General features: G+C 45.7%; 1 protein-coding gene across 2 annotated transcripts; it reads right to left on the bottom strand.

The window, feature by feature from the left end:
• Positions 1 to 28: 28 nt before the first annotated feature.
• LOC311139717 (coiled-coil domain-containing protein 12-like) lies at positions 29 to 23190 on the bottom strand. Of its 2 annotated transcripts, none has more exons than XM_084174639.1 (7): positions 23081 to 23190; positions 15714 to 15790; positions 7117 to 7196; positions 5878 to 5939; positions 5710 to 5744; positions 4473 to 4549; positions 29 to 497 (listed from the first exon to the last, which is right to left on the bottom strand). In XM_084174639.1, exons 1-7 carry the CDS (start codon positions 23162 to 23164, stop codon positions 415 to 417), a joined length of 498 nt encoding a protein of 165 aa, XP_084030765.1. In that variant the 5' UTR covers positions 23165 to 23190; the 3' UTR covers positions 29 to 414. The 2 variants fall into 2 exon arrangements, with proteins under 2 accessions (XP_084030765.1, XP_084030766.1); XM_084174640.1 differs by lacking the exon at positions 29 to 497 and adding an exon at positions 658 to 824.
• Positions 23191 to 23353: the final 163 nt, after the last annotated feature.

Genomic DNA, 23353 nt, shown 5'->3' with positions numbered 1-23353 from the left:
AAGGAAAAGGTCACAAGTCACAAAAACGTTGGGAAAATCCAAATCATTTTACTGGAAAAATATCATTATAAAGATGCATGAACAGCAGACGATCCTTCCAGCAGCTCTATACAATACAACAGTCCCCAATGATCCTCTAGCTAGCACTCCACTGAAACAGGCTGGTCGGACTTTCACACAGAGCCTGCATCCCAAATGGCACCCTAGGGTGCCATTTGTGACGCATACTGGGACTAGAGTTCAGAAGTCATTAAGGTGACATATCTAACTGGCATATTCACTCCCCAGTAGCTTCAACAGCTACTGAAACCGACCGTCTCTGATTCCCACAACAAACATTCAGCTGTACAGAACAGGAACAGACACATTGGTAGGGTCAGCTCCAGGATTGCCGTGTGTCTCTGGATTAAGGGGTCAGTCCGAGTCCCCTTCTGCTGTCACCCCTACGGCCCCCACCGCTCCAGCCAGCTCCTCCTCACTGCCTTTCAGACGGTCACCTGGACACAAACCTAGACTTTAGAAACGGGGCTTGCACAAAGCACCAGTTAGGTAATATTGAGGTAGAGGCAAAATAACTGTAGTGTCAAAGCTGTTGTCACTTCGTACACGTCATTGTCTTTAGCTCCTACTGCGTTTATCATTTCACAATAAAAACACCTGGAATCAACCATTTTAGATTGCCACTCCAGACTGAATCTAGCCCTTGGTGATTTCTGATGGAATTTGTGGGCCAAAGCAAGATCTATTCTGAGAATATAGATCCCAGGAGGACTGGAGGAATCACATCAATGATGTCATCAAGTGGCGTCAAGCCTCCCTGGACTCTGGAATACACAGAGCAATTAGTCTGATTCAGTAAGTAGCTACATGTGACCCCAAACTTTTGAACGGTAGAGTATATGGCTGGTCTGAACATGTAGCTACTGACTGTATCAGACTATATATGTCTGGTCTGAACATGTAGCTACTGACTGTATCAGACCTTTTTTATTTTATTTCACCTTTATTTAACCAGGTAAGCCAGTTGAGAACAAGTTCTCATTTACAACTGCGACCTGGCCAAGATAAAGCAAAGCAGTGCGATAAAAACAACAACACAGAGTTACATATGGGGCAAAAAAAACAATGTCAAAAATTACAACGGAAAATATATATACAGTGTGTGCAAATGTAGCAAGTTATGGAGGTAAGGCAATAAATAGGCTATATTGCAAAATAATTACAATTAGTATTAACACTGGAATGATAGATGTGCAAGAGATGATGTGCAAATAGAGATACTGGGGTGCAAATGAGCAAAATAAATAACAATATGGGGATGAGGTAGTTGGGCGGGCTAATTTCAGATGGGCTGTGTACAGGTGCAGTGATCGGTTTGGTGCTCTGACAACTGATGCTTAAAGTTAGTGAGGGAGATAAGAGTCTCCAGCTTCTGAGATTTTTGCAATTCGTTCCAGTCATTGGCAGCAGAGAACTGGAAGGAATGGCGGCCAAAGGAGGTGTTGGCTTTGGGGATGACCAGTGAGACATACCTGCTGGAGCGCATACTACGGGTGGGTGTTGCTATGGTGACCAATGAGCTAAGATAAGGCGGGGATTTGCCTAGCAGTGATTTATAGATGGCCTGGAGCCAGTGGGTTTGACGACGAACATGTAGTGAGGACCAGTCAACAAGAGCGTACAGGTCACAGTGGTGGGTAGTGTATGGGGCTTTGGAGACAAAACGGATGGCACTGTGATAGACTACATCCAATTTGCTGAGTAGGGTGTTGGAGGCTATTTTGTAAATGACATCGCCGAAGTCAAGGATCGGTAGGATAGTCAGTTTTACGAGGGCATGTTTGGCAGCATGAGTGAAGGAGGCTTTGTTGCGAAATAGGAAGCCGATTCTAGATTTAACTTTGGATTGGAGATTCTTAATGTGAGTCTGGAAGGAGAGTTTACAGTCTAACCAGACACCTAGGTATTTGTAGTTGTCCACATACTCTAGGTCAGACCCGCCGAGAGTAGTGATTCTAGTCGGGTGGGCGGGTGCCAGCAGCGTTCGATTGAAGAGCATGCATTTTGTTTTACTAGTGTTTAAGAGCAGTTGGAGGCTACTGAAGGAGTATTGTATGGCATTGAAGCTCGTTTGGAGGTTTGTTAACACAGTGTCCAATGAAGGGCCAGATGTATACAAAATGGTGTCGTCTGCGTAGAGGTGGATCTGAGAGTCACCAGCAGCAAGAGCGACATCATTGATATACACGGAGAAAAGAGTCGGCCCAAGAATTGAACCCTGTGGCACCCCCATAGAGACTGCCATAGGTCCAGACAACAGGCCCTTCGATTTGACACATTGAACTCTATCTGAGAAGTAGTTGGTGAACAGTCATTTGAGAAACCAAGGCTAAATTGCCAATAAGAATGCGGTGGTTGACAGAGTCGAAAGCCTTGGCCAGGTCGATGAAGACGGCTGCACAGTACAGTCTATTATCGATCGCGGTTATAATATCGTTGGTCTGAATATGTAGCTACTGACTGTATCAAACTATATATGGCTGGTCTGAACATGTAGCTACTGACTGTTTCAAACTATATATGGCTGGTCTGAACATGTACAGTGGGGGAAAATAGTATTTAGTCAGCCACCAATTGTGCAAGTTCTCCCACTTAAAAAGATGAGAGAGGCCTGTAATTTTCATCATAGGTACACGTCAACTATGACAGACAAAATGAGAGAATTTTTTTCTCCAGAAAATCACATTGTAGGATTTTTAATGAATTTATTTGCAAATTATGGTGGAAAATAAGTATTTGGTCAATAACAAAAGTTTCTCAATACTTTGTTATATACCCTTTGTTGGCAATGACACAGGTCAAACGTTTTCTGTAAGTCTTCACAAGGTTTTCACACACTGTTGCTGGTATTTTGGCCCATTCCTCCATGCAGATCTCCTCTAGAGCAGTGATGTTTTGGGGCTGTCGCTGGGCAACACAGACTTTCAACTCCCTCCAAAGATGTTCTATGGGGTTGAGATCTGGAGACTGGCTAGGCCACTCCAGGACCTTGAAATGCTTCTTACGAAGCCACTCCTTCGTTGCCCGGGCGGTGTGTTTGGGATCATTGTCATGCTGAAAGACCCAGCCACAAATCTTCAATTTCCTTGCTGATGGAAGGAGGTTTTCATTCAAAATCTCACGATACATGGCCCCATTCATTCTTTCCTTTACACGGATCAGTCGTCCTGGTCCCTTTGCAGAAGAACAGCCCCAAAGCATGATGTTTCCAACCCCATGCTTCACAGTAGGTATGGTGTTCTTTGGATGCAACTCAGCATTCTTTGTCCTCCAAACACGACGAGTTGAGTTTTTACCAAAAGGTTCTATTTTGGTTTCATCTGACATTCTCCCAATCCTCTTCTGGATCATCCAAATACACTCTAGCAAACTTCAGACGGGCCTGGACATGTACTGGCTTAAGCAGGGGGACACGTCTGGCACTGCAGGATTTGAGTCCCTGGCGGCGTAGTGTGTTACTGATGGTAGACTTTGTTACTTTGGTCCCAGCTCTCTGCAGGTCATTCACTAGGTCCCCCTGTGTGGTTCTGGGATTTTTGCTCACCGTTCTTGTGATCATTTTGACCCCACGGGGTGAGATCTTGCGTGGAGCCCCAGATCGAGGGAGATTATCAGTGGTCTTGTATGTCTTCCATTTCCTAATAATTGCTCCCACAGATGATTTCTTCAAACCAAGCTGCTTACCTATTGCAGATTCAGTCTTCCCAGCCTGGTGCAGGTCTACAATTTTGTTTCTGGTGTCCTTTGACAGCTCTTTGGTCTTGGCCATAGTGGAGTTTGGAGTGTGACTGTTTGAGGTTGTGGACAGGTGTCTTTTATACTGATAACAAGTTCAAACAGGTGCCATTAATACAGGTAACGAGTGGAGGACAGAGAATGACCGTTGGCAGAGCAACACACCAGTGACTGTATTGTTGTTGAATTATATCTCAACCAGAGAGTGTTGCTCGGCCAACGGATTGTGTGAAAGACAAGTGAACGGGCTTTGATAAATTAATTTGCTCGAGATTTATTTTTATTCTTAAAGTAGAAGTTACAGGTCTGTGAGAGCCAGAAATCTTGCTTGTTTGTAGGTGACCAAATACTGATTTTCCACCATAATTTGCAAATAAATTCATTAAAAATCCTACAATGTGATTTTCTGGAAAAAAATTCTCCATTTGTCTGTCATAGTTGACGTGTACCTATGATGAAAATTACAGGCCTCTCTCATCTTTCTAAGTGGGAGAACTTGCACAATTGGTGGCTGACTAAATACTTTTTCCCCCACTGTATATAGTCTGATACAGTCAGTAGCTACATGTTCAGACCAGCCATATATAGTCTGATACAGTCAGTAGCTACATGTTCAGACCAGCCATATATAGTCCCAGCACACATTCACTGTATTGAATACAATAACAAATACTCACGGATAAGTTCAGCGATGGCCTTCTGGGTTCTCCTCTCAAGCTTCTCCAGCTTCTTCGCCACGTCTCTCTTCAAATCCCTTCATTCAGAAACAGGACATTAGACCACAATAAATCAAATCAAATCAAATTGTATTGGTCACATGCGCCGAATACAACAGGTGCAGACATCACAGTGAAATGCTTACTTACAGCCCTTAACCAACAGTGCATGTATTTTAAACAAAAAAAGTAAGAATAAAACAACAACAAAAAAAGTGTTGAGAAAAAAAGAGCAGAAGTAAAATAAAGTGACAGTAGGGAGGCTATATATACAGTAAAATAAAGTGACAGTAGGGAGGCTATATATACAGGGGGGTACCGTTGCAGAGTCAATGTGCGGGGGCACCGGCTAGTTGAGGTAGTTGAGGTAATATGTACATGTGGGTAGAGTTAAAGTGACTATGCATAAATACTTAACAGAGTAGCAGCAGCGTAAAAAGGATGGGGTGGGGGGGCAGTGCAAATAGTTCGGGTAGCCATGATTAGCTGTTCAGGAGTCTTATGGCTTGGGGGTAGAAGCTGTTGAGAAGTCTTTTGGACCTAGACTTGGCACTCCGGTACCGCTTGCCGTGCGGTAGCAGAGAGAACAGTCTATGACTAGGGTGGCTGGAGTCTTTGACAATTTTGAGGGCCTTCCTCTGACACCGCCTGGTATAGAGGTCCTGGATGGCAGGGAGCTTTGCCCCAGTGATGTACTGGGCCGTACGCACTACCCTCTGTAGTGCCTTGCGGTCAGAGGCCAAGCAGTTGCCATACCAGGCGGTGATGCAACCAGTCAGGATGCTCTCGATGGTGCAGCTGTAGAATTTTTTGAGGATCTGAGGACCCATGCCAAATCTTTTTAGTCTCCTGAGGGGGAATAGGCTTTGTCGTGCCCTCTTCACGACTGTCTTGGTGTGTTTGGACCATGATAGTTCGTTGGTGATGTGGACACCAAGGAACTTGAAGCTCTCAACCTGTTCCACTACAGCCCCGTCGATGAGAATGGGGGCGTGCTCAGTCCTCTTTTTTTTCCTGTAGTCCACAATCATCTCCTTTGTCTTGGTCACGTTGAGGGAGAGGTTGTTGTCCTGGCACCACACGGCCAGATCTCTGACCTCCTCCCTATAGGCTGTCTCAATAACAAGGCATAGGGAAATTAACCAAGTATTATACTTGTTATACTATGAAGTATAACGTCTTAGTCAAAATGTCTTACCAGTCAGGTTTCCTGGGGGCTAGGTTGGCCAAATCCTATGGAGGAAATATGATCACATGTATTTAAAATGGTGGAAACTTAACATGAACACTAATCAAACAGTAGGCCATCTACTGACTTATCACAGAGGGCTTTGGATATTTTAACTATGTCAAGATCACTACTTACCACTTCTTCAATGACAGACTCTGGTTTAGCTGCCTCTAGCTGGTCCTTCACTTTATCTTCCACTGGAATAACAAAGCATGCATTATGTACAGCTGCATCAGAAAGTATTCAGACCCCTTGACTTTTTACAAATTTTGTTACGTTACAGCCTTATTCTAAAATTGATTAAATAGTTTTATTTCCCTCAATCTACACACAATACCCAATGACGACCAAGCAAAAACAGGTTACATTTTGCAAATGTATAAAAAACAAAAAACGTAAATATCACATTTACGTAAGTATTCAGACCCTTTACTCAGTACTTTGTTGAAGCACCTTCGGCAGCGATTACGGCCTTGAGTCTTCTTGGGTATGACGCTACAAGCTTGGCACACCTGTATTTGGGGAGTTGCTCCCATTCTTCTCTGCAGATCCTCTCAAGCTTTGTCAGGTTGGATGGGGAGCGGCTTCCGTCTGGCCACTCTACGATAAAGGCCTGATTGGTGGAGTGCTGTAGAGATGGTTGTCCTTCTGGAAGGTTCTCCCATCTCCACAGAGGAACTCTGGAGCTCTGTCAGAATGACCATTGGGTTCTTGGTCACCTCCCTGACCAAGGCCCTTCTCCCCCGATTGCTCAGTTTGGTCGGGCGGCCAGCTCTAGGAAGAGTCTCGGTGGTTCCAAACGTCTTCCATTTAACAATGATGGAGGCCACTGTGTTCTTGGGGACCTTCAATGCTGCAGAAATGTTTTGGTACGCTTCCCCAGATCTGTGCCTCGACACAATCCTGTCTCGGAGGTCTACGGACAATTCCTTTGACCTCATGGCTTGGTTTTTGCTCTGACATGCACTATCAACTGTGGGACCTTATATAGACAGGTGTGTGCCTTTCCAAATCATGTCCTATCAATTGCATTTACCACAGATGGACTCCAATCAAGTTGGAGAAACATCTCAAGGATGATCAATGGAAAAAGGTTGCACCTGAGCTCAATTTCGAGTCTCATAGCAAAGGGTGTGAATACTTATGTAAATAAGGTATTTCTGTTTTTTTACTATGGGGTATTGTGTGTAGATTGATGATAATTATTATTTTTTTTAAATACATTTTAGAATAAGGCTGTAACGTAACAAAATGTGGAAAAAGTCAAGGGGTCTGAATACTTTCCGAATGCACTGTATGTGCTCAACATCACCACAGCAGTGCTTTCCCCAAGCTATTCTCTAGATATAACTCCTCATCACTGAGAAGTCTCACCTGAAGCAGGTTTGGCCTTGGGCACCTGTCTCTCCTTCAGCTCTTCATCCTCTGGGGTGTAGTTCCTCAGCTTCAGCTCTCTACACAACACAAACACAGGGACTGGCTTTAGTGCTTTATATCCATTTAGAGGTTTAAACTGTAAGCTATACTATAAGGCAGATATACAAACGAGAGAGAGAGAGAGAGAGAGAGAGAGAGAGAGAGAGAGAGAGAGAGAGAGAGAGAGAGAGAAGGGGGGGTGAGAGAGAGAGAGAGGACGAGAGAAAGAAGGTGGGGTGACAGAGAGAGAGAGAGACAGATAGAAAGAAGGGGGGGTGAGAGAGAGAGAGAGCGAGAGAAAGAAGGGGGGGTGACAGAGAGAGGACGAGAGAAAGAAGGGGGGGTGACAGAGAGAGAGGACGAGAGAAAGAAGGGGGGGGTGACAGAGAGAGAGGACGGAGAGAAAGAAGGGGGGGTAACAGAGAGAGAGGACGGAGAGAAAGAAGGGGGGTTGACAGAGAGAGAGGACGGAGAGAAAGAAGGGGGGGTGACAGAGAGAGAGGACGGAGAGAAAGAAGGGGAGGTGACAGAGAGAAAGAAGGGGGGTGACAGAGAGAGAGAGAGAGAGAGAGAGAGAGAGAGAGGACGAGAGAAAGAAGGGGGGGTGACAGAGAGAGAGAGGACGGAGAGAAAGAAGTGGGGGTGACAGAGAGAGAGGACGGAGAGAAAGAAGGGGGGGTGACAGAGAGAGACGACGGAGAAAAAAGGGGAGATGACAGAGAGAAAGAAGGGGGGTGACAGAGAGAGAGAGAGAGAGAGAGAGAGAGAGAGAGAGGACGAGAGAAAGAAGGGGGGGTGACAGAGAGAGAGGACGGAGAGAAAGAAGGGGGGGTGACAGAGAGAGAGGACGGAGAGAAAGAAGGGGGGGTGACAGAGAGAGAGGACGGAGAGAAAGAAGGGGGGGTGAGAGAGAGGACGGAGAGAAAGAAGGGGAGGTGACAGAGAGAAAGAAGGGGGGTGACAGAGAGAGAGAGAGGACGGAGAGAAAGAAGGGGGGGTGACAGAGAGAGAGAGGACGGAGAGAAAGAAGGGGAGGTGACAGAGAGAGAGAGGACGGAGAGAAAGAAGGGGGGGTGACAGAGAGAGAGAGGACGGAGAGAAAGAAGGGGGGGTGACAGAGAGAGAGAGGACGGAGAGAAAGAAGGGGGGGTGAGAGAGAGAAAGAAGGGGGGTGACAGAGAGAGAGAGAGGACGGAGAGAAAGAAGGGGGGTGAGAGAGAGAGAGAGGACGGAGAGAAAGAAGGGGAAGGCAGTCTACAGGCCTAAACCAAAACACAGCTGCACAGCTTTTGTCTCCTGAGGTTTTTATACCAGTCCAGGGAATAAGGCCTCCCTTTATTCTGTTGAACACATACCATTAGCATGAGCCATCTGCTCAATGGGTTAGTCGGTCTCCAGGACAGTATATAACAGCTGAGGAGAGAGCTGGTTTACCACATGCTACGATAGATTGTCATCTTTCATCAAGGCTCCTCTTGGTGGAATTCTTAGCGAGCTTGGATGACATCTATGTAGGATAGATAGATTGAGCCCAAAGACAGGAGAAAACCCAACCCTCAATGTATGGAGAATGAGAACATGTATGCATCCCAAATCACCCTATTCCCTATATAGGGTCCTGGTCAAAAGTAGTGCACTATATAGGGAATATAATACCATATGGGACGCAGCCTGAGAACATTACTTTGAATAGGGATTCCTCCTGAGGGAGTGAACAGTGATCGGAGCATGGATCAGTGCTGGGATGTAGGCTAGGTTAGCTGGAGGAGACACACAATACCCCATAATGACAAACTGTAACAAAAAGGTTTTTAGAATTATTTTGCAAATGTATTAAAAATAGAAAACAGGCCTCCCGAGTGGCACAGCGGTCTAAGGCACTGCATCACAATGCTTGAGGTGTCACTACAGACCTGGGTTCGATCCCAGGCTGTGTCACAGCTGGCCATGACCGGGAGACCCATGAGGCGGTGCACAATTGGCCCAGCGTCGTCCGGGTTAGGGAAGGGGTTTGGCCGGCCGGGATTTCCTTGTCCCATTGCGCTCTAGCAACTCCTTGTGGCGGGCCGGGTGCCTGCAAGCTGACTTCAGTCGCCAGCTGGATGGTGTTTCCTCCGACACGTTGGTGTAGCTGGCTTCCGGGTTAAGCGAGCAGTGTGTCAAGAAGCAGTGCTGCTTGGCAGGGTCGTGTTTCGGAGAACGCATGGCTCTCGACCTTTGCCTCTCCCTAGTCCATGGGGGGGAGGGGGGTTGCAGTGATGAGACACTTCTGATAACCAGGTGGCGAATCGCATCTCTGCATGTCTGGCAGACATATCAGTATGGATGACGGATCACCCCCTCAAGCTGAACATTGGCAAGACGGAGCTGCTCTTCCTCCCGGGGAAGGACTGCCCGTTCCATGATCTCGCCATCACGGTTGACAACTCCGTTGTGTCCTCCTCCCAGAGTGCGAAGAGCCTTGGCGTGACCCTGGACAACACCCTGTCGTTCTCCGCTAACATCAAGGCGGTGACCCGATCCTGCAGGTTCATGCTCTACAACATTCGGAGAGTACGACCCTGCCTTACACAGGAAGCGGCACAGGTCCTAATCCAGGCACTTGTCATCTCCCGTCTGGATTACTGTAACTCGCTGTTGGCTGGGCTCCCTGCCTGTGCCATTAAACCCCTACAACTCATCCAGAATGCCGCAGCCCGTCTGGTGTTCAACCTTCTCAAGTTCTCTCACGTCACCCCGCTCCTCCGCACACTCCACTGGCTTCCAGTTGAAGCTCGCATCTGTTACAAGACCATGGTGCTTGCCTATGGAGCTGTGAGGGGATCGGCACCTCTGTACCTTCAGGCTCTGATCAGTCCCTACACCCAAACGAGGGCATTGCGTTCATCCACCTCTGGCCTGCTGGCTCCCCTTCCTCTGCGGAAGCATAGCTCCCGCTCAGCCCAGTCAAAACTGTTCGCTGCTCTGGCACCCCAATGGTGGAACAAGCTCCCTCACGACGCCAGGACAGCGGAGTCACTCACCACCTTCCGGAGACATTTGAAACCCCACCTCTTTAAGGAATACCTGGGATAGGATAAAGTAATCCTTCTACCCCCCGCCCCCCCCCACATAAAAAAAAAAAGATATTGTAAAGTGGTTATCCCACTGGCTATAGGGTGAATGCACCAATTTGTAAGTCGCTCTGGATAAGAGCGTCTGCTAAATGACGTAAACGTAAACGTAAACAAGACTACCTACCAATTGGATATCATCAAATTGGGGAGGAAAGGGGGTAAAACATTTACAAATGTAATAAACAGAAATACCTTATTTACATACACTACCATTCAAAAGTTTGGGGTTACTTGTCCATTAAAATAACATCAAATTGATCAGAAATACAGTGTAGACATTGTTAATGTTGTAAATGGCTATTGTAGATGGAAACGGCTGATTTTTTATGGAATATCTACATAGGCCCATTATCAGCAACCATCAGTTCTGTGTTCCAATGGCACGTTGTGTTTGCTAATCCAAGTTTATCATTTTAAAAGGCTAATTGATCATTAGAAAACCCTTTTGCAATTATGTTAGCACAGCTGAAAACTGTTGTGCTGATTAAAGAAGCAATAAAACTGTCCTTCTTGAGAGTAGTTGAGTATCTGGAGCATCAGCAATTGTGGGTTCGATTACAGGCTCAAAATGGCCAGAAACAAAGAACTTTCTTCTGAAACTCATCAGTCTATTCTTGTTCTGAGAAATGAAGGCTATTCCATGCAAGACATTGCCAAGAAACTGAAGATCTCGTACAACGCTGTGTACTACTCCCTTCACAGAACAGCGCAAACTGGCTCTAACCAGAATAGAAAGAGGAGTGGGAGGTCCCGGTGCACAACTGAGCAAGAGAACAAATACATCAGAGTGTCTAGTTTGAGAAACAGACGCCTCACAGGTCCTCAACTGGCATTAATAGTACCCGCAAAACACCAGTCTCAACGTCAACAGTGAAGAGGCAACTCCGGGATGCTGACCTTCTAGGCAGAGTTGCAAAGAAAAAGCCATATCTCAGACTGGCCAATAAATAGAAAAGATTAAGATGGGCAAATGAACACAAACACTGGACAGAGGAAGATTGGAAAAAAGTGTTATGGACAGACAAATCGAAGTTTGAGGTGTTCGGATCACAAAGAAGAACATTTGTGAGACACAGACCAAATGAAAAGATGCTGGAGTGCTTGATGCCATCTGTCAAGCATGGTGGAGGCAATGTGATGGTCTGGGGGTGCTTTGGTGGTGGTAAAGTGGGAGATTTGTACAGGGTAAAAGGGATCTTGAAGAAGGAAGGCTATCACTCCATTTTGCTATGCCATGCCATACCCTGTGGACGGCGCTTGATTGGAGCCAATTTCCTCCTACAACAGGACAATGACCCAAAGCACTTTTCCAATATATGCAATAACTATTTAGGGAAGAAGCAGTCTGCTGGTATTCTGTCTATAATGGAGTGGCCAGCACAGTCACCGGATCTCAACCCTATTGAGCTGTTGTGGGAGCAGCTTGACCGTATGGTACGTAAGAAGCGCCCATCAAGCCAATCCAACTTGTGGGAGGTGCTTCAGGAAGCATGGGGTGAAATCTCTTCAGATTACCTCAACAAATTGACAACTAGAATGCCAAAGGTCTGCAAGGCTGTAATTGCTGCAAATGGAGGATTATTTGACGAAAGCAAAGTTTGAAGGACACAATTATTATTTCTATTAAAAATCATTATTTCTAACCTTGTCAATGACAACATTTCATTTGCATTTTGCTATATTTCCTATTCAAACTCATTTCATGTATGTTTTCATGGAAAACAAGGACATTTCTAAGTGACCCCAAACTTTTGAATGGTAGTGTAAGTATTCAGACCCTTTAGTATGACTCAATTGTTGCTCAGGTGCATCCTGTTTTCATTGATCATCCTTGAGATGTTTCTACAACTTGATTAGAGTCCAAATTCAATTGATTGGACATGATTTGGAAAGGCACACGTCTATATAAGGTCTCAGTTGCCAGTGCATTTCAGAGCAAAAACCAAGCCATGAGCTCAAAGAAATTGTCCGTAGAGCTCCGAGACAGGATTGTGTCGAGGCACAGATCTGGGGGAAGGGTACCGATGTTCACTCTGACAGACCTCCAGAGTTCCTCTGTGGAGATGGGAGAACCTTCCAGAAGGACAACCATCTCTGCAGCACTCCACCAATCAGGCCTTTTTGGTAGAGTGGCCAGAAGGAAGCCACTCCTCAGTAAAAGGCACATGACAGCCCGCTTGGAGTTTGCCAAAAGGCACCTAAAGGACTCTCAGACCACGAGAAACAAGATTCTCTGGTCTGATGAAACCAAGATTGAACTCTTTGGCCTGAATGCCAAGCGTCACGTCTGGAGGAAATCTGGCACCATCCCTACGGTGAAGCATGGTGGTGGCAGCATCAGGCTGTGGGGATGTTTTTCAGAGGCAGGGACTGGGAGACTAGTCAGGATCGAGGGAAAGATGAGCAAAGTACAGAGAGATCCTTGATGACAACCTGCTCCAGAGCACTCAGGACCTCAGACTGAGGCGAAGGTTCAGCTTCCAACAGGACAACGACCGTAAGCACACAGCCAAGACAACGCAGGAATGGCTTCGGGACAAGTCTCTGAATGTCCTTGAGTGGCCCAGCCAGAGCTCAGACTTGAACCCAATCAAACATCTCTGGAGCAACCTAAAAATAGCTGTGCAGCGACTCTCCCCATCCAACCTGACAGAGCTTGAGAGGATCTGCAGAGAAGAATGGGAGAAACTCCCCAAATACAGGTGTGCCAAGCTTGCAGCGTCATACCCAAGAAGACTCGAGGCTGTAATCGCTGCCAAAAGGTGCTTCAACAAAATACAGAGTAAAGGGTCTGAATAATCATGTAAATGTGATATTTCAATTTATTTATTTTAATAAACCTGCAAAACTTTATACAAACCTGTTTTTGCTTTGTCATTATGGGGTATTGTAGGTAGATTGATGAGGGAAAAAAACTATTTAATCAATTTCAGAAAAAGGCTCTAATGCAACAAAATGTGGAAAAAGTCAAGGGGTCTGAATACTTTCTGAATGCGCTGTACTTTCCATGGACCTACAGTAGTGTAGCAGTAACCTACACGTTGGCCCTAGTTATCAGAAAACGGGAGAAAATCGAACTGTTCACAATCAATCAGGCTACATGAAAGCAACAGGAAGACTTTGAGGACAACCACGTTTGCTGCATCACAACGATCTTGGTCTTTGATACCGCTGTTCTGCAATCTGAGCTCCCATGCAATTTTAATAACTACACGGCTGGTCACAAGATATTTATCTCTGAAGACTAACAGATGGGGGGGAGGGGGGGTAAAACATTTCCCAAGTAGCAAAGTGTTTGTAACAAACATCCATAACACGACCTGCACTACCCCACTCTCTTCAGAAGTACATTCTGAGTTTGACCCACAAAACACCAGGCTGCATCCAACATGGCACGCATAGGGCTCTTGTCAAAAACAGCGCACTAAATAGGGGATAGGGTGCCATTTGGAACGCAGCATGTTGCAATGGCCTGCCTGTGAGTGTACTGCCAGCACAGTGCTGCCTGGACTATCATTAAACATAAACAATGGAAAAAAGTGTCTGTCCTGTAGGAGGGAGGGAGGGAGGGAGGGAGGGGAGAGGAAGAGACGGCTGCTCTTGTTCCTGCAGCTGATATAGAGCCCAGTAAGCTGCAGGATATTGGAGCAGCTATTGTTTAACACAGGGCCCTGCTCCAACCCAGAGTAAACACTGAACACAGGACACCTGACTGGGAGGATGAGGTGCATTGTGAGACCCCTGCTGATTTTGTACGTTTGCCCACTGACAAAGAAATGATCAGTCTATAATTTTAATGGTAGGTTTATTTGAACAGTGAGAGACAGAATAACAACAAAAAAATCCATAAAAACACATGTAAAAAATGTTAGAAATTGATTAGCATTTTAATGAGGGAAATAAGTATTTGACCCCCTCTCAATCAGAAAGATTTCTGGCTCCCAGGTGTCTTTTATACAGGTAACGAGCTGAGATTAGGAGCACACTCTTAAAGGGAGTGCTCCTGATCTCAGTTTGTTACCTGTATAAAAGACACCTGTCCACAGAAGCAATCAATCAATCAGATTCCAAACTCTCCACCATGGCCAAGACCAAAGAGCTCTCCAAGGATGTCAGGGACAAGATTGTAGACCTACACAAGGCTGGAATGGGCTACAAGACCATCGCCAAGCAGCTTGGTGAGAAGGTGACAACAGTTGGTGCGATTATTCGCAAATGGAAGAAACACAAAATAACTGTCAATCTCCCTCGGCCTGGGGCTCCATGCAAGATCTCACCTTGTGGAGTTGCAATGATCATGAGAACGGTGAGGAATCAGCCCAGAACTACACGGGAGGATCTTGTCAATGATCTCAAGGCAGCTGGGACCATAGTCACCAAGAAAACAATTGGTAACACACTACGCCGTGAAGGACTGAAATCCTGCAGCGCCCGCAAGGTCCCCCTGCTCAAGAAAGCACATATACAGGGCCGTCTGAAGTTTGCCAATGAACATCTGAATGATTCAGAGGAGAACTGGGTGAAAGTGTTGTGGTCAGATGAGACCAAAATCGAGCTCTTTGGCATCAACTCAACTCGCCGTGTTTGGAGGAGGAGGAATGCTGCCTATGACCCCAAGAACACCATCCCCACCGTCAAACATTGAGGTGGAAACATGCTTTGGGGGTGTTTTTCTGCTAAGGGGACAGGACAACTTCACTGCATCAAAGGGACGATGGACGGGGCCATGTACCGTCAAATCTTGGGTGAGAACCTCCTTCACTCAGCCAGGGCATTGAAAATGGGTCATGGGTGGGTATTCCAGCATGACAATGACCCAAAACACACGGCCAAGGCAACAAAGGAGTGCCTCAAGAAGAAGCACATTAAGGTCCTGGAGTAGCCTAGCCAGTCTCCAGACCTTAATCCCATAGGAAATCTGTGGAGGGAGCTGAAGGTTCGAGTTGCCAAATGTCAGCCTCGAAACCTTAATGACTTGGAGAAGATCTGCAAAGAGGAGTGGGACAAAATCCCTCCTGAGGTGTGTGCAAACCTGGTGGCCAACTACAAGAAACGTCTGACCTCTGTGATTGCCAACAAGGGTTTTTCCACCAAGTACTAAGTAATGTTTTGCAGAGGGGTCAAATACTTATTTCCCTCATTAAATTGCAAATCAATTTATAACATTTTTGACATACGTTTTTCTGGATTTGTTGTTGTTGTTATTCTGTCTCTCACTGTTCAAATAAACCTACCATTCAAATTATAGACTGATCATGTCTTTGTCAGTGGGCAAACGTGCAAAATCAGCAGGGGATCAAATACTTTTTTCCCCTCACTGTATAGGCACCCATCGGGGAAAAAAACTGACAAACTACCTGAGGGCTACCAGAACTTATCCAATATGAAATGCTTGTTTTTGTTTTCTGTACTAATGAATAGGACCTAGCGGAAACTAACCTGTGTCGCTCCTCTTCAGCTTCCTCCTCAGCCCGCTCCTTCTTCCTGTCTGGCTCCCCGTCCTCTCCATCTCTCACCTGTCAGGTGACAAACACAGGGTTATTAAAGGTGACAAACACTGGGTTATTAAAAGGTGACAAACACTGGGTTATTAAAAGGTGACAAACACTGAGCTATTAAAAGGTGACAAACACTGGGTTATTAAAAGGTGACAAACACTGGGTTATTAAAAGGTGACAAACACTGAGCTATTAAAAGGTGACAAACACTGAGCTATTAAAAGGTGACAAACACTGGGTTATTAAAAGGTGACAAACACTGCAAAATATATAAAGTATGCAGAAAAGATAATGGAGCAATACATTTTTAAATAAGATCATCTTTGATAACTAACAAATCACCAAAAATAAAAACTAGACAGTCAGGGAGAAGATACAATTCCCAAAATGGCATGGTGCCCCCATTGATTTTGTTATAATGTTTGAGTCACTACTCCCCTGCCCCCACTACAGACAGTAAGCAAGAAGGATCACGTCTTTCTTCAAGACTGACACCCACCCACTTCCATCTCTCCAGTACACTAACATGATTCATTACCTTTCTGAGGTAGGCCCATTTCTGATTCAAATAGCAACATTTACATTATGGGCTTGAGTAGCATTGGTTTGAGGGCCATCAAATACAAACAATGAGATCCTTGAAAAACATAGGAGTTGGTCAGAAAAATCAATATAGCCTAACTGTCATGCCCACTTTGATGGAGTTGGTCAAACTAACCAGGCCACAAGACAGAGGAGTGGTTCCCTGTACGAAAACATGTCCCCATAAACATTCACAGAAAAAGTGATGAGAATTTTTTTGGGAGAAAATATCAGAATGTTATTGTCCGTGACCCGAGTCAGACAGCATAACAACGAGTCCTAGTAGGACTCCTCCCAGTCCTGTGTTTTCCTGGAGAGGCTTCCTGTCCACCAGCTGGAACAATCAAACCAACTCATTCTCCAGTACAGTACAACAATCACATGCTGAAGGAATGTCAACAGCCGTTCATCAAGAACAGCCTAGCTGCTGGGCCAAGCCCTCTAGCGTTCCCCTTCAACGGGGCTGACACTGGCTGGCTTAGCCAAACACACTGAAGGAAATACCCAGAGTGTGTCGCAAATGGCACCCTATTCAACAGAGCCCAGGGTGCCATTTGGGACGGAGACCAAGTCTAATGGCCAAAACGGTGGCTTGCTTGCCCTTGAAACAAACAACACACGTAGTGTAATTTGGAGGTAGGAGGACGTTTGCAGCAGTAGAACAAAATACCAATGTAAACAACAGGACTGAGGCTCAAGGGGGAAGCTGTAAAGTGGACATTGGTTGTGTTGGTCGTACTCAGTCACACTGGTAGACTACATAACAGTGTGTGTACACAGAACTCACACTTCTAGGCTACATACAGTGTGTGTGTGTGTGTAACTGATAAAAGCCAAACTCTTTTAGGCAGGGGCCATAGAGCTAGGCGAGGGGCCTGTCCCTAGTAGGGAAACACTGGTGGCATGTATCACGTACAGTGGGGAGAACAAGTATTTGATAACCTGCAAAATCGGCAGTGTTTCCTACTTACAAAGCATGTAGAGGTCTGTCATACTCATTTTTTATCATAGGTACACTTCAACTGTGAGAGACGGAATCTAAAACAAAAATCCAGAAAATCACATTGTATGATTTTTAAGTAATTAATTTGCATTTTATTGCATGGCATAAGTATTTGATCACCTACCAACCAGTAAGAATTCCGTCTCTCACAAACCTTTAAGAAGCCCTCCTGTTCTCCACTCATTACCTGTATTAACTGCACCTGTCCACACACTCAATCAAACAGACTCCAACCTCTCCACAATGGCCACGACCAGAGAGCTGTGTAAGGACATCAGGGATACAATTGTAGACCTGCACAAGGCTGGGATGGGCTACAGGACAATAGGCAAGCAGCTTGGTGAGAAGGCAACAACTGCTGGCGCAATTATTAGAAAATGGAAGAAGTTCAAGATGACGGTCAATCACCCTCGGTCTGGGGCTCCATGCAAGATCTCACCTTGTGGGGCATCAATGAACATGAGGAAGGTGAGGGATCAGCCCAGAACTACACGGCAGGACCTGGTCAATGACCTGAAGAGAGCTGGGACCACAGTCTCAAAGAAAACCATTAGTAACATACTACGCCGTCATGGATTAAAATCCTGCAGCGCACGCAAGGTCCCCCTGCTCAAGCCAGCGCATGTCCAGGCCCGTCTGAAGTTTGCCAATGACCATCTGGATGATCCAGAGGAGGAATGGGAGAAGGTCATGTGGTCTGATGAGACAAAAATAGAGCTTTTTGGTCTAAACTCCACTCGCCGTGTTTGGAGGAAGAAGAAGGATGAGTACAACCCCAAGAACACCATCCCAACCATGAAGCATGGAGGTGGAAACATCATTCTTTGGGGATGCTTTTCTGCAAAGGGGACAGGACGACTGCACCGTATTGAGGGGAGGATGGATGGGGCCATGTATCGCGAGATCTTGGCCAACAACCTCCTTCCCTCAGTAAGAGCATTGAAGATGGGTCGTGGCTGGGTCTTCCAGCATGACAACGACCCGAAACACACAGCCAGGGCAACTAAGGAGTGGCTCCGTAAGAAGCATCTCAAGGTCCTGGAGTGGCCTAGCCAGTCTCCAGACCTGAACCCAATAGAAAATCTTTGGAGGGAGCTGAAAGTCCGTTTTGCCCAGCGACAGCCCCGAAACCTGAAGGATCTGGAGAAGGTCTGTATGGAGGAGTGGGCCAAAATCCCTTCTGCAGTGTGTGCAAACCTGGTCAAGACCTACAGGAAACGTATGATCTCTGTAATTGCAAAGGTTTCTGTACCAAATATTAAGTTCTGCTTTTCTGAGGTATCAAATACTTATGTCATAAAATGCAAATTAATTACTTAAAAATCATACAATGTGATTTTCTGGATTACAGACCTCTACATGCTTTGTAAGTAGGAAAACCTGCAAAATCGGCAGTGTATCAAATACTTGTTCTCCCCACTGTAGCTATAAGTTGAGGACCCATGATGACTAGCTATCTTTTGTGAGTGGGAGAGACTTTTAATGGACCATATGATCAGCCCAAATGTACAGGGGCCATAGTGAACAAAGCATCTGCCAGCTAGCTAGCTAAATTACAAAGCAAAAAAGTGTGATGACATAAAATGCATCGTAGGATACAAAACGGATCATCACACCTCAAGTTTTTTCACTACCTAAGTGCTCCATCTTGAAAACTTGAATTACTCCTGACATGCACAATTGTTTGGGACCATATCAACAGCAGCTGAGGAACGCTCAACTCTGTTCTCTTATATCGAGGCAGAGTTGAGTTTTGATAACTTTTTGCGGGATTTGCTAGCAACAACATTGAGTAACCATCAGTCAATTATTGTAAAAATGTCAATTCTGAAAACGCTTACCTGTACCTATGTTAGTCCTGTCCAACTGCAGTCCTTCCGCAGGGTGCTGAAATTCATACCTTTAATAAAAACTTTTAGTGAATACAACTACTGACTTTTCCTCGTACTATGTAAACTGAGATTCAATTGGGTCCGTGCTATCCGGAATCATCGGGATGTCCCTACCCTAAACATAGGTACATGTAAGTGTTTTCAGCATTGACACTTTTACAAGAATTGACTGATGGTGGCTAAATGTTGTCAAATCAAATTTTATTTGTCACATGCTTGGTAAACAACAGGTGTGGACTAACAGTGACATTCTTACTCACAGGCCCTTCCCAACAATGTATGAAAAGAGAAATGACAGAAAAGTTATTCAATTAGTTAACAATTATAAATACACAATGAGTAGCAATAACTTGGCTATATACACACACAAGGTTCCAGTACCGAGTCGATTTTCAGTGGTACAAGGTAATTGAGGTAGATATGTACATATAACTAGGAATAAAGTGACAGATAAACAGTAGCAGCAGTGTATGCGATGAGTCAAAAAAGTTAGTGCAAAAAGGGTCAATGGAGATAGTTAAATATTTAACTAAATAGCTACCCAGACTAACTATTTAGCAGTTTTATGGCTTGGGGGTAGAAGCTGTTCAGGGTCCTGTTGTTTACGGACATATTCAATATCTCCCTTTCCCAGTGTGCTGTTCCCACATGCTTCAAGATGGCCACCATTGTTCCTGTACCCAAGAAAGCAAAGGTAACTGAACTAAATGACTATCGCCCCACAGCACTCACTTCCGTCATCATGAAGTGCTTTGAGAAGCTAGTTAAGGATCATATCACCTCTACCTTATCTAACACGCTAGACCCACTTCAATTTGCTTACTGCTCCAATAGATCTACAGATGATGCAATCGCCAACGCACTGCACACTGCCCTATCCCATCTGGACAAGAGGAATACCTAAGTCAGAATGCTGTTCATTGACTATAGCTCAGCCTTCAACACAATAGTACCCTCCAAGCTCATCATTAAGCTCGGGGCCCTGGGTCTGAACCCCGCCCTGTGCAACTGGGTCCTGGAATTCCTGACGGGCCGCCCCCAGGTGGTGAAGGTAGGAAACACCTCCACTTCGCTGATCCTCAACACAAGGGCCCCACAAGGGTGTATGCTCAGCCCCCTCCTGTACTCCCTGTTCATCCATGACTACGTGGCCACGCCACGCCTCCAACTCAATCATCAAGTTTGCAGACGACACAACAGTAGTAGGCCTGATTACCAACAATGACGAGACAGCCTACTGGGAGGAGGTGAGGGCCCTGGCAGAGTGGTGCCAGGAAAATAACCTCTCCCTCAACGTCAACAAAATGAAGGAGCTGATCGTGGACTTCAGGAAATAGCAGAGGGAGCATGCCCCTATCCACATCAACGGGACCGCAGTGGAGAAGGTGGAAAGCTTCAAGTTCCTCGGCGTACACGTCACTGACAATCTGAAATGGTCCACCCACACAAGACAGTGTGGTGAAGAAGGCGCAACAGCGCCTCTTCAACCTCAGGAGGCTGAAGAAATTCGGCTTGGCCCCCCAAGACTCTCAGAAACTTTTACAGATTCACAATTGAGAGAATCCTGTCGGGCTGTATCACCGCCTGGTACGGCAACTGCACCGCCCGCAACAGCAGGGCTCTCCAGAGGGTGGTGCAGTCTGCCCAACGCATCACTGGGGGCACACTGCCTGCCCTCCAGGACACCTACAGCACCCGATGTCACAGGAAGGCCAAAAAGATCATCAAGGACATCAACCACCCAAGCCACGGCCTGTTGACCCGCTATCATCCAGAATGCGAGGTCACCAAGAGACTGAAAAACTGCTTCTATCTCAAGGCCATCAGACTGTTAAATAGCCATCACTAGCCGGCTACCACCCGGTTACTCAACCCTGCACCTTAGAGGCTGCTACCCTATATACATAGACATGGAATCACTGGCCACTTTAACAATGGAACACTAGTCACTTTAATAATGTTTACACACTGCTTTACTCATCTCATATGTATATACTGTATTCTATTCTACTGTATTTTGGTAAATGCCACTCCGACATTGCTCGTCCTAACATTTATATATATCTTAATTCCATTCTTTTACTTTTAGATTTGTGTATTGTTGTGAATTGTTAGATACTACTGCACTGTTGGAGCTAAGAACACAAGCATTTGGCTACACCCGCAATAACATCTGCTAAATATGTGTGTGACCAATAAAATTTGATTTGATTTGTTGGTTCCGTGCAGTAGCAGATAACAGTCTATGACTTGGGTGGCTGGAGTCTTCTACAATTTTTAGGGGCTTCCTCTGACACCGCCTGGTATAGAGGTCCTGGATGGCAGGAAGCTCGGCTCCAATGATGTAATGGGCCATACGCACTACCCTCTGTAGCTCTTAGAGATGTGGACACCGAGTAACTTGAAGCTCTCGACCCGCTTCACTACAGCCCCGTCGATGTGAATGGGGGTGTACTCGGCCCTTCAGTTTCCTGTAGTCCACGATCAGCTAATTTGTCTTGCTGACATTGAGGGAGCGGTTGTTGTCCTGGCACCACACTGCTCCCTATAGGCTGTCTCATCGTCGTCAGTGATCAGGCCTACCACTGTCGTGTCATCAGCAAACTTAATGATGGTGTTGGGAGTCGTGTGCAGCCACGCAGTTGTGGGTGAACAGGGAGTACAGGAGGGGACTAAGCACGAACCCCTGAGGAGCCCCCGAGTTGAGGGTCAGCGTGGCGGATGTGTTGTTGCCTACACTCACCACCTGGGGAGGCCCGTCAGGAAGTCCAGGATCCAGTTGCAGTCGGAGTTGTTCAGTTCCAGGGTCCTTAGCTTAGTGATGAACTTGGAGGGCACTATGGTGTTGACGCAATCTGTTCATGTGAGAATGTTGTTCATTGACTAATGTCACAGCTCAGCGTTCATCTGTGGATCTGTTAGGGCGGTATGCGAATTGGAGTGGGTCCAGGGTGTCTGGGATGATGGTGTTGATGTGAACCATGACCAGCCTTTCAAAACTTATCATGGCTACAGATTTACATTTTAGTCATTTAGCAGACGCTCTTATCCAGAGCGACTTACAGTTAGTGATTGCATACATTTTCATACTGCCCCCCTCGTGGGAAACGAACCCACAACCCTAGCGTTGCAAGCGCCTTGCTCTACCAACTGAGCTACAGGGGACAGATGTGCGTACTACGGGGCTATAGTCATTTAGACAGGTTGTTGAAAGCAAATCCTGCGACGTTATCAAAACTCAACTCTGCCTCGATATAAGAGAACAGAGTTGAGTGTTCTCAGCTATATCAACAGTTGATTAATGAACTAACATGTTTGAGTAAATTATCCCAACATTGCTAGCTAGCTAATTTCACCACCAGTTCACAACTAGCTACCTAGCATAGCAAGCTAAATACAGACAGCTAGTTAGCTAGCTTGCTAATTAGCTAACGTTAGCTAGCTAGCCATGTAGAATCTGTGATTTGAGATTCCAGTTAATCCGTTGTGCACAGTTAGCTAGCTATGTAAATTTCAAACGAATGTCAAGCGCAATGCTGTGTGTAATGAGCTCCTGTTCTTTCCATCAGCTAACGTAGTTAGCTAACTCAAACTGCTGGTAGCTAGCTTGCTAACTCTATTTTTGTACTGTTTACAACACAGACACAATGTTATTTTTGGTTAATAATAATAATAATATGCCATTTAGCAGACGCTTTTATCCAAAGCGACTTACAGTCGTGCGTGCATAAATTTTTGTGTATGGGTGGTCCCGGGGATCGAACCCACTACCTTGGCGTTACAAGCGCCGTGCTCTACCAGCTGAGCTACAGAGGACCACTTGATACTCACTTGAAGTTGTCGACCTCTCAAAGCTTTAAGTCTTTCTTTCCTTTTTAATGCTTGTTCCTGCAGTGAACCAACCGATTGCTCCATTTCTGCTTCACGTTGTGTTGTCGTGGTTCGGTAATCGATTAATAGGACTAGCTAGTAGGAACTCTCAAAGGTTTAGAAGCGAGTCCCGAACGCATCGATTCATGGCCTGAACATCTGAGCATAACTTGGTATAGGCTACTGTGGCCTTCTGTATCAAATGATGTGCAAAATAATACACTAATATCATCA

This window comes from Coregonus lavaretus, assembly GCF_964263955.1.
Source record: "Coregonus lavaretus genome assembly, chromosome: 13".
Taxonomy (NCBI): Eukaryota; Metazoa; Chordata; class Actinopteri; order Salmoniformes; family Salmonidae; genus Coregonus; species Coregonus lavaretus.
Note: the sequence above shows the minus strand (reverse complement) of the source record. Positions and strands in the feature narration are given on the sequence as shown.